At 52.9% G+C, this 11,450-nt stretch overlaps 1 protein-coding gene across 1 annotated transcript; it reads right to left on the bottom strand.

Moving 5' to 3' along the window:
* Window positions 1–1,346: 1,346 nt before the first annotated feature.
* On the bottom strand, window positions 1,347–8,867 carry Fn3krp (fructosamine 3 kinase related protein). The gene is made up of 6 exons (XM_070031729.1): window positions 8,694–8,867; window positions 7,777–7,928; window positions 7,049–7,140; window positions 5,950–6,032; window positions 2,593–2,715; window positions 1,347–2,366 (listed from the first exon to the last, which is right to left on the bottom strand). Exons 1-6 carry the CDS (start codon window positions 8,832–8,834, stop codon window positions 2,028–2,030), a joined length of 930 nt encoding a protein of 309 aa, XP_069887830.1. The 5' UTR covers window positions 8,835–8,867; the 3' UTR covers window positions 1,347–2,027.
* Window positions 8,868–11,450: the final 2,583 nt, after the last annotated feature.

Below are 11,450 nucleotides of genomic sequence, written 5' to 3'. Positions count from 1 at the left end.
TACCTCAGTATGTGTTCATCAGCTAAGGGCTGTGTCAGTGTGGACGGTGCTCTGTTCATCATCTGAGGGCTGTGTCAGTGTGGATGGTGCTCTGTTCATCAGCTGAGGGCTGTGTCAGTGTGGATGGTGCTCTGTTCATCAGCTGAGGGCTGTGTCAGTGTGGACGGTGCTCTGTTCATCAGCTGAGGGCTGTGTCAGTGTTGACAGGGCTGTTCATCAGCTGAGGGCTGTGTCAGTGTGGACGGTGCTCTGTTCATCAGCTGAGGGCTGTGTCAGTGTGGATGGTGCTCTATTCATCAGCTGAGGGCTGTGTCAGTGTGGATGGTGCTCTGTTCATCAGCTGAGGGCTGTGTCAGTGTGGACGGTGCTCTGTTCATCAGCTGAGGGCTATGTCAGGGTTGACAGGGCTGTTCATCAGCTAAGGGCTGTGTCGGTGTGGACGGTGCTCTGTTCATCAGCTGAGGGCTGTGTCAGTGTTGACAGGGCTGTTCATCAGCTGAGGGCTGTGTCAGTGTGGACGGTGCTCTCATTACACTCACTGAGGTCATCTCCTGAGCCTCAGTTCAGCCACCCTGTTGGGTGTTTTCCTTGTTATCAATGAGAACCACTTTGGCCTCCACTCTGATCCACATACTGCTGTGCTGACAGATACATGGTTATCCATTTCCCCAGGGTCAGAGCACGAAAGCTAAAACCTTGGTTACATGGTCCAGGCATGACTAGGTCTGAACTCGATTCCTAACTTCTTCCATGTCTTCTCTCTCCTCCAACTAAAGCTGCTCAGTAGCATTAGTCTGACTTCTGCTGAGGGGCCTGATCTGTCATACATAAACAAGAAAAAAGTCCAGGAACTGCTGGCTCATGCCTGTAATCCTAGCTACTCAGGAGGCTGAGATCTGAGGATCACAGTTCAAAGACAGCCAAGGCAGGAAAGTCCATGAGACTCTTATCTCCAATGAGCCACCAGAAAACAGCCCCCAAGCTAAGTTCAGGCCCCCACAACTGACAAAAACCACAAACAAAAACCAAGTTGTATCTATGTACTATGTATCTACGTACTACAGAATTTCTGAGTAAACAGCTAAAATGTTTAGTGAGGGGCTGGGAAAGTGGCTCAGTGGTAGAGTGCTTGCCTTGCATGCATGAGGCCCTGGGTTTGATTCCTCAGCACCACAAAATAGAAAAAGCTGGGAGTGGCGCTGTGGCTCAAGTGGTAGAGCACTGGCCTTGAGCTGAAGAGCTGAGGGACAGACCCCAGGCCCAGAGTTCAGGCCCCACAACCAAACAAAAAATAAATATAAATAAGTAATAAAATGTTGAATTGCTAAATGGGAAGCATAGGTATATTTATCAATGAAATCACTGAGAGTTTAATAAAGTTTTTGGACAAAGTGATTTAGTAGCAGCAAGGTCACTCATGAAATTTCTTATTCTTTTAATACTAAAGGATAGAAAACAAAACTATTTCCATGCTCATTTTGTAGTTTTAAAGGAATGCCTGACAATTTATTAAGCTTTAGTGAGCATGCAAGTTGGGGCAATACAGAAATAACGCAAGGCTCTTATTCATCCGATTTACCCAAAGGCTTGCAGCGCGGTCAGTTTCCCACCCTGCCTGCAGAAGCCTGAGGAAGTGATGGACAGACAAGGAATGTGCTTGACTGTGGAGCTGACCATTACTCACAACTTCTAGTAAGACAGTTCCACATGGACTTGTCTTAATGCTTTATGAAGCTCCAGAGCCACCCAGAGATGACGCTGGACTGAGGGGCAGGAAGTGGGTGGGTCCTGGCTACTTTCCTGTACACTGGACGCCCACACCGTCACTCGGCTCTCTACCTTTGAAGCAGAGCATGGACAGTGTGGCCTTAAGCAGCCAAGAACCTAACAAGGTGAACCACATCAGGGCCTTGTGGCCTTTCTTCAGATTCACACGCTTTCTGGTCCTGCCCAGACTGGTCCCAGTGTGGAGGACCTGGCTCTGAGGCGCGGCACACTCGAGACCCCTCGTCCAGAGGAAAGGCAGCTCATTTGATGAGATTCCGCATGATGTTTAGGGAGGACCCTCTATACCCCGATCCAAAATGGTTCCAGTGGTTCAGGTAGTGAAAGAGCTGATACAACTTCAGGCGCTTCTCAAATCCAGGGGCCTTGGGAATTTTGCTGTGATAGGCAGAGTAGAAGGAGCCACTGAAGCCACCGAACATGCCAGCTATAGCCAGCTCATATTCTGAGTGGCCGTAGAAAGAAGCTGGGTCAAAAATGATGGGCCCAGAAGAATCTTCTGCTACATTCCCTCCCCAGAGGTCTCCATGAAGCAAGGCCGGCGTGATCTCCAGATCACGGAACAGGTCAGGGATCTTCAGCTGCAGGGAGAAGGCAGAGACTTAGCAAAGCCACGGATGCACGCAGAGATGGAGATGTTCTAAGCACGGCTCAGACACGCCTAGCTTAGGAGGGGTTAGGGGACACTGACAGCACCCCGTTTCCTGTTCAGAGCCAGGCTCAGAGGAGCGGTCAGCCTTGGTACCTCGTTACACTGAGCCACGTGAGGCGTGTACTGGACTGGGCCGCAGCAGGAGCGCACCTCACCTGCAGAGCAGACCAGAGCTCCAGGGCCTCCCGGTCCCCAGACCCCTTCTCCACCATATCCAGCTGGGGCTGAATGCGCTGCCGAGCATAGAACACAACCCAGTCCTTCTGCCAGTCATTCACCTGCACAAGTGACAACAAAGGACAGAGTTCATCAGGAAAAGCTAGCTCCAAGGAAGCTCGAATCCCTGCAAGCCTCCCAAAGTGGAAAGATGCCAGGAGCAGAGAGGTGAGGAGGGCCAGGCACCCGGGCTTCAGGCCGGCTGAGGTCAGGACCCCTCCCAGGAGCAGTGGGAGGCAGAGCCCAGGCAGGATCTGCTCTGGGGCCAAGACTGAGAGTGTAAGGTCCGCTCCTGGATGGCCAGCAGACTCCACCCTCCTCGCAGCAAAGTCTCCACCCAGTACCTGCGTTACCTAGGCAACTGGGATACCTGGAAGAGGTCACATCTGCATCCGCTGAGGTCACATCTGAATTTGATGTGGCCACACCTTTCCCCGCCCATACCCTACATAAGGCCTAACCCAGGCCCAGACGCTCTCTTGCTCTTGCTCTTGCTGCTCTTTTCTTGCTCTCTCTGTTCTATTCTAGCTCACTCTCTGTTCTTTTCTTGCTCTCTCTTTCCCAGCCACGTGGAGTGCCAACCTTGCCTGGTCCCAGCAGGTCTACCCCTTACCTGAATACCACGTGAGTGCTACTGTTCTTACCCCTCTCTCTGCTCTTTTCTCTCTCTTTCCTCTCTTCCCAGCTCTCTCTCATTCCCAGGCCTTTCCCAGCCACGTGGAGTGCCAACCTTGCCTGGTCTACTGAATAAACCTACCCCTTATCTGAATACCACGTGCGTGCTGGTGCGGTTCTTACTCGCCTACCTCTTTTTAAAAACCTAACAGAGAGCACCGGCACATTTCCTCTCAATTATCCTCCTTCTGGGACACAGTAACAGAGCTGACAGACTGCCCTACCCGTGGCTCAGGTCTACCTCATGGCCCTGTCCAGAGAAGAATCTTGAGAAGAGCCATACAGAACCTTGTTCCAGAAGATCCCTAGAAAGGCTGCCCAGAGCATGAGCACTGACCATGCACAGGGAAGGCAAGAGCAGAGATGCCCACAGAACAGGTCTGCCCCGCCTACTCCGGTGGAGTCTGCTTAGCATGGGAAACCTGCTTTCAGACCTGAGAATGGGGCTTCACAGAGACCTAGCTCTGAGTATTGGGACTTCACCAAAGTCTACCTCAGAGAATGGGGCTTCAAAGAGACCTAGCTCTGAGAATGGGACTTCACCGAAGTCTACCTCAGAGAATGCGGCTTCAAAGAGGCCTACCTCCTGGAAAGGCTGGCAAGCCCCTGGGAAAGATGGGTTTCTGTCCCTGCTTTTCTTTTCTTCACTGTATAGGAGTGCCTATTAATCTTTTACTGTTCCTGCTGCTCATTGTACTTACTCATTCTCAACGTTCCCTTATTCAAGGCTCTTTCTTAAGAGTGTTGATGACTCCAACATCTGATGAGTGTCTTAAAAATATGACTAACTCACCAGAGTTAAGTGCTACCCTGAAAGCCCCTCTTATGGAGGCTAGTAGACAAGTCGTAAGTAAATATAAAAGTATTGGGGATTTCACGATGTCACTTCAGCAGAAGGAATTGTAAGAGATTTACAAGAAGCTGTAGGCGTGGCTAGAACAGAAAGAATGTATGGGGGCCGGGAAGGTGGCTCAGTGGTAGAGCGCTTGCCTTGCATGCATGAAGCCCTGGGTTCCATTCCTCAGCACCACATAAGCAAAAAGAAAAAAGCCAGAAGTGGTGCTGTGGCTCAAGTGGTAGAGCGCTAGCCTTGAGCTGAAGAGCTGAGGGACAGCGCCCAGGCCCAGAGTTCAGGCCCCACGACCGGACCCAAAAAAAAAATAAAATTAAATTAAAAAAAAAAAAAAGAATGTATGGCAATTGCTGGGAGAACTACTTAGAAAGAACTTCCTGTTACTCTCTTTCATTTACTAAGAGACTTGCTATATCTAGGCCACCTAGGTGCTTACAATTAAAGAAGGAACAAGAAAGATCCTAATGGGACAGTTAAGGCCTCTATAGAAAAAAGTAGTGGCTAATTGGTGATAAACATTGAAACCCATTGTATTCCTTAGAGATAAGCCGGAAACAAGTGCCTATCAGGCGACCAGCTGGTGACCACCCAAGAATGAAGCCCTGCAGCAAGATTGTGTAACCTTTTGCCCTTTCTCATGGAGACTTTTGCTATAAAAGCTTGTTATCCTCTGCATTGAATCGCACTCAGCATCCACTCCTCTTGTGTGTGAGCTGTCTGTCTGCCATCTCCCCACCTATTCCAGTTCCTCCACTAGGTGTCCTCCGTTGTCCGACAGAGCCGGTCCACGGCACAGGACGTGACCCCAGAGGACGCACGACCCCACACACAAGCGTGTGTGTGCACACGGGCAGTGCTGCTGACGTGCCCGGAAGCGGACAGGACCAGAAGGCACTACTTAGGACCCAAAGCAGGTTTACAGATAACCCCCTATGACATGTGCCTGCCAGGAACCCCTAGAACTTTCCTCAATTCCTCAGCAACCCCGCCCAAGGAGCCACCTCTGCCTACCCTCTGAAAGCACTGTCCCACCCACCCCACAGCAAGCAGAACTCCCATCAAAGCCAACCTTAAAACCGTAATAAGCCTGCTTGGTGTTGGTGGCTCACGCCTGTCATCCTAGCTACCTAGGAGGCTGAGATCTAAGGATCGCGGTTCAAAGCCAGCCCGGGCAGGAGAGACCGTGAGACTCCTATCTCCAATAAAACCACCAGAAAACCGGAAGTGGTGCTGTGGCTCAAGTGGTAGAGCTCTAGCCTTGAGCAAAAAAGCTCAGGGACAGTGCCCAGACCCTGGCATGAAAAAACCCCAAACCATCCCAGAAACAATCTTGCATCACTGCTGAAATGGTCTGCCAGAGGGACTAGGCCAGGACTCCATACTAAAACACTCAGGTGTTCAAGTTCTTATATACAGTGGTATCTAGAATTTGCATAGAACTCATTAATCATCTCTGGTTATGATACTTAATAATATAGCTTATTAAGCACCTGCTATACTGCACTGTTTAAGAATAATGACAAGGGCTGGGAAGGTGGCTCAGTGGTAGAGTGCTTGCTTTGCATTCATGAGGCCCTGGGTTTGATTCCTCAGCACCACATAAGCAGAAAAAGCCAGAAATGGCGCTGTGGCTCAAGTGGTAGAGCTGAAGAGCTGAGAGACAGTGCCCAGGCCTAGAGTTCAAGACCCACGACCAAAAAAAAAAAAAAACAAAAAGCTACGACATACAGTATTGCACAGGAATAGGAAAGGGTACTTTCTTTCTCACCTGAGGAAGATAGCCACAGCATGTCACCACATCAAACCCAAACTGGTCCACAAAGAGTTGGTCCACCTGCTCTCCTCCTTTCCCTGCCATACAAAAAGAAAAGGGAAAGATCACAGTTAGTTTCCTTGTGCCAGGAGACCCTGGGCTCCCATTCATGGAGCACAGAGATGCACCAAAGCCTGACCTCAGCTGGGAGGTGGAGAGGACACCTTATGTCCTACCCAGAGACAAAAAAAGGCCTTGGTCTCCACTAACTCTCTGGTTACTCAGAACAGAAACTCCTTGGGCAGACTTAACAACCAAAGACGCCAGCTCTCAGAGCAGACAACAGTGTACTGAGGAGAAAAAAAAAGAAAAGATGACTTTTCTTTAGAGAAGAAAAAACAATCGACCCTCTTAATCCATCAAGAAAGAACAGTTCTTGGTAGTGACATGGCCTACAAAGTGGATATTAGCTTGGAAATGGTTTCAATCCTATGTAGTTGCTCAAACTCAGACAATCCCAGCACTAGACTCCATGCAGTCTGGAAGTGTGCTGGGGCCTCTCAGTCTGCCCTCACAGGGACAGGGCCCGGCAGCCTCACGGGCCAGCATCAGCAGCTCAGTCCAGCAGAGTCAGCACAGAGAGACCTGTGGATTACCAACTGTCAGAGATGAAAACAGTGGAAAATTCCCACAGTATAACAACACACTAAACTCTAGCTAGGTCAGACTTGAGGGCTGACTTTGCAAATCTCAGGAATGGAACTAGAGGTGTGGCTCAAGTGGTAGAACGCCAGCTGTGAGCAAACCCAGTCTCAAGAATGACACGTACTTAGAATACACAGTGCTTAAAAGGACTCACTTTGTACAGAAAGCCAGAAAACCTCCAGTCTCTCTGCAGAGAGAGAGGGAAAAGCAAGGGTAATACTATGAAAGTTCCAAGTCCAACAGTGACTTCCTGTCTTCCAAGTACAGTTAACACATCAGCCACATCCATGGTGCTCACTGAACTGCTCTAGGATATTCTGGCATCATTACAGATCTGACTATCAGATCACCAAACACGTGGCTGTGTGTCCTCCTCCAGGGGGTCTCCTACAATCCATCCAGCCCTTACCCACAGTGCTAGCCTCCTTCAGGAGTCTCTCTCCACGCTTCTTGTTCTCGAGGTGTAGATCTGCAAGCTGGGTTCCAAGTTTAGCAGCATGACTATAAAACCAAAACACAACAGATGACACCCAAAAGGCAGAGCCACTTCTATACGAAAGGGCTCAAGGAACACAAAGCTTGTGAACATTTTAAGGACAGTCCGTTTTTAATCAAGAGGGGATGAAGGGCGCAGATGATCTGACACACCTTTCTCCAGCCTTAACTGAATTTGCACCCCACCCTCCCTCACCGTGTTTGGAGATCCCTCTCTTCTGCCTTTGGCTATCAGTGAATCACACTGCCCGTTCTGCAGAACCGTTATATATGGAGTCTCAGTGACATTCTTCAAAAGCCCAACTGAGTGCTGATGGCTCATACCTACAATCTCAGTGTCCCGAGAGCAAGAATCATGGTTCAGACCCAACACAGGCAGGAAAGTCTTTGAGACTCATCTCTAATTAACCACCAGAAAGCAGAAGTGGAGCTGTGGCTCAAGTAGTACAGCACTAGCCTTGAGCAAAAAAAAAAATTCAGGGGCAGTGCCCAGGCCCTGAGTTCAAGCCCCAGGACCAGTACACACACAAAAATAATAATAATTGTGCTCCCAAGTACAAGCTTCAGGAACAAAGGAGCCACAGGAACCACACAGAGGAAAAAGTCTTTGCCCTTAACCAGAGGAGATTCGTCAAAACACACCTGCTCAGAGACCGCATGTCCAAATGCTCCATCACCAGCACACTCCCTCCTCCCGGGGCATCCAGAACTCGGATGGGCCTGGGCACCTTCACGGTGCCTGTCTTCAGAATGGCGGCCAAGCTTGCCATCTCCCCTTCAAACATTCTTCTGGCCTGTCAGAAAGGTGCCAGAGGCCGGGGCTGGGGCTGGGCCTGGGCCGGGGCCTGGAGTCCGTCCTCCCCTCCACAGGGCAGTCAGAAAGGTGCCAGAGGCCGGGGCTGGGCCTGGGGCCCGTCCTCCCCTCCACAGGGCAGTCAGAAAGGTGCCAGAGGCCGGGGCTGGGCCTGGGCCGGGGCCTGGGGCCCGTCCTCCCCTCCAGGATAACCGAAGGGGCGGGCCCTTTCTATCCCGCCAGGCGCTGTCTCCCGCAAGGCGGCCAGCGGGAAGGCTCCTCTCGGGGTAGTCAGGGAACCGCACCCAACTGCCCGCGAAGGCCGCCTGCGCGCACCGCGGTCCAGGGTCCTGATCTCGGGCCCTGACCCCGGGCCTGACCCCGACCCCGACCCCAAGCCTGACCCCCGGGCCCTGACCCCGGCCCTGACCCCAAGCCTGATCCTGGGCCCTGACCCCTGCCCAGCCCTGACCCCAAGCTTGACCCCGGGCCCTGACCCCGACCCCAGGCCTGACCCCGACCCCGACCCCAAGCCTGATCCCCCGGCCCTGACCCCAAGCCTGATCCCGGGCCCTGACCCCTGCCCAGCCCTGACTCCGACCCCAGGCCTGACCCCGGCCCTGACCCCAAGCCTGATCCCGGGCCCTGACCCCTGCCCAGCCCTGACCCCAAGCTTGACCCCGGGCCCTGACCCCGACCCCAGGCCTGACCCCGACCCCGACCCCAGCCCTGACCTGAGCGGAGCTGGCCCCGGCCCCGCCCCTACCTCGGCCTTGGAGTTCATCTTCACGAACACCCGTCCTCGGTCGGTGTCGTAACTCTGGCCCTGGTTGATGCACCCGCCTCCCGAGTGCCCCGTGGCCCTGACCGAGCCGCAGCCCAGCTCCCGCCGCAGCAGCTCCTCCATGTTCCCGCGGGGCCGCGCGCCGCCTCGCACGGGCGGCAGACGCGGCTGGGCGGGGCCGACGCAGGCTCGGACGGAGATTGGGCGGTGATCGGGAAGGGGCGTGACCTTGCTGCGGAGATCACCGCGGGGATTGGGCGAGGGGCGCCCCGCCCGCCGCGGGCCCGCTCGGGGATTGGGTGGCGTGTGGGGCGGGGAGAAGGGCGGGGCGCGAGCTGGAGGCCCGGAGCTCAGCCCCCGCCCTCCCCCGTTCCCGTCCCCCTCCCCCCTCCGCCCTCCCTCTTCTCTCCCCCCACTGATCACCGGCCCCGCGGCGGCCCACCCGAGCTGCTCTGCAGGCTGAGACCTGGGGATCACAGTCCGAAGCCAGCCGGGGCAGGAAACTCCGTGAGACTCTCATCTCCAAAGCGGTGGTTCAAGTGGTAGAGCGCTCGCTTCAGCAGAGCTGGGGACAGCGCCCAGGCCCTGAGTGTGCACACGCGCGCACACACGCACACGCGCACACACACGCACATACACACACGCACATACGCACACGCACATACACACACACACACGCACATACGCACACGCACATACACATACGCACACATACGCAATGCACGCACACGCACATACGCACACGCACATACACATACACACACGCACATACGCACACGCACATGCACATACACACACGCGCGCACACACATATGCACACACATACGCAATGCACGCACACGCACACGCGCACACACACGCACATACACATACGCACACACACACGCACGCACATACGCACACACATACGCACACACACACGCACATACACACACGCGCACACACACATACGCACACACACATACGCACATGCGCACACACACGCACACCCGGACGGGGAGAAGGATGAAGGGTATTTATAGACATACAACCACCCGAAGATGATAGAGTACCAACTTCAGAAAGGCAGGCAAGCGCTGATATGCGTCACTGAAACTCAGTCAGCCCAGAGGTTTGTTCTGTACCGGTGGTGAGGCTTGAACTCGGGCCGCTCCCTTAGCATGTCTGGTTCCTGGGTGAAACTCCACCACCGGAGCCACTCCTAAACATGAGTTGTGCTGGCTCATCAAGAGCCTTGGACTTGTCTGCTCCAGCTCGCTCAGAGCCTCGCCCAGGTCACAGCCTTTTGCACATAATACTCTACCTGTGTTGCTTGACTTCTTACAAGTAACAAGTTCCACTTCAGAAACTTCCTGGGGAAGAGAAGGCAGCTGCTGCCCTTCTGGGAGACGGTGGGATCAGGAGTCTACCCCAGCCAAATTTTCAGTACTCCAAGTGTGCAAAACATAACCATAATGCTCCTCAGGCCAGTATTTGGGGTAAATATCCCGTAGTTAGGCTCCATGAGTTCCCTCCAGTTGTCTGTGTTCTGGCTGAAAATCTCAGAGGCCTTGACTAAGGTTTGAGCTGGCAGGTTTGAGCTACGTGGGGCCATGAAGATTCGATGCCCTGATCATGTGTTGGGTTTCGGTCCCCACCAGAAAGCACACGCCCTTTCCCCTGCCTGATGGAGGATGAACGCAGCACTGTTAAGTGCTCCTTAAATGGCCTGGTGTCTACACTTCTTCCTTTGTAATCCCAGCTGACTCCTCACTGCACTTGTGGCTACTCCAGCCCCAGGGATAGTGGGGCAAAACAATCCTAGAGAATGACCATTCATTCCTGTTCTGGCTTCTGAACAACAGCGCCATGTCCCCATCACATCCACCCAGTCCCAGCATCCTGCTTGCTTCCTGCTGTTCAAGCGTGGTCCTCAGATCTCAGCCTCCTGAGTAGTTAGGATTACAGGTGTGAGCCACTGTCGCCTGGCTTCAGTGATCTTGATCACTGAGAGGAACACACACTCACATTTCTGCTGTCCTGGTGTTTGTCATCCCAGTAGCTGGCACCCAGCACCGGGCCTTCCTTCCCCGAGGAGCTGAGAGAAGTGAGCACCCTGCCTTGGTCCAGGGGAAGACAGCACAAAGGGGTGGAGACCATCATTAGGGGCAGCCTGGTCTGCCCCGCCTACTCCGGTGGAGTCTGCTTAGCATGGGAAACCAGCTTTCAGACCTGAGAATGGGGCTTCACAGAGACCTAGCTCTGAGTATTGGGACTTCACCAAAGTCTACCTCAGAGAATGGGGCTTCAAAGAGACCTAGCTCTGAGAATGGGACTTCACCGAAGTCTACCTCAGAGAATGCGGCTTCAAAGAGGCCTACCTCCTGGAAAGGCTGGCAAGCCCCTGGGAAAGATGTGTTTCTGTCCCTGCTTTTCTTTTCTTCACTGTATAGGAGTGCCTATTAATCTTTTACTGTTTCTGCTGCTCATTGTACTTACTTATGCTCAACGTTCCCTTATTCAAAGCTCTTTCTTAAGAGTGTTGACGACTCCAACATCTGATGAGTGTCTTAAAAATATGACTAACTCACCAGAGTTAAGTGCTACCCTGAAAGCCCCTCTTATGGAGGCTAGTAGACAAGTCATAAGTAAATATAAAAGTATTGGGGGTTTCACGATGTCACATCAGCAGAAGGAATTGTTTGTAAGAGATTTACAAGAAGCTGTAGGGGCGGCTAGAACAGAAAGAATGTATGGCAA

This window comes from Dipodomys merriami, unplaced genomic scaffold (genome assembly GCF_024711535.1).
Source record: "Dipodomys merriami isolate MVZ:Mamm:240054 unplaced genomic scaffold, mDipMer1.0.p SCAF_202, whole genome shotgun sequence".
NCBI classification, from domain to species: Eukaryota; Metazoa; Chordata; class Mammalia; order Rodentia; family Heteromyidae; genus Dipodomys; species Dipodomys merriami.
The sequence above is the reverse complement of the archived record's forward strand: the minus strand, read 5'-3'. Positions and strand labels throughout refer to the sequence as shown.

What these genes read in the sequence shown, in the direction of transcription:
- Fn3krp (XM_070031729.1), bottom strand. Translation starts at nt 8,834, where the DNA reads ATGGAGGAGCTGCTGCGGCGGGAGCTGGGCTGCGGCTCGGTCAGGGCC. An exon ending in AGATGAACTCCAAGGCCGAG is followed by an intron (nt 7,929 to 8,693) that starts GTAGGGGCGGGG and finishes CCTTTCTGACAG; the next exon opens with GCCAGAAGAATGTTTGAAGG. An exon ending in AGCTCTGGTCTGCTCTGCAG is followed by an intron (nt 2,367 to 2,592) that starts GTGAGGTGCGCT and finishes TTCTCCCTGCAG; the next exon opens with CTGAAGATCCCTGACCTGTT.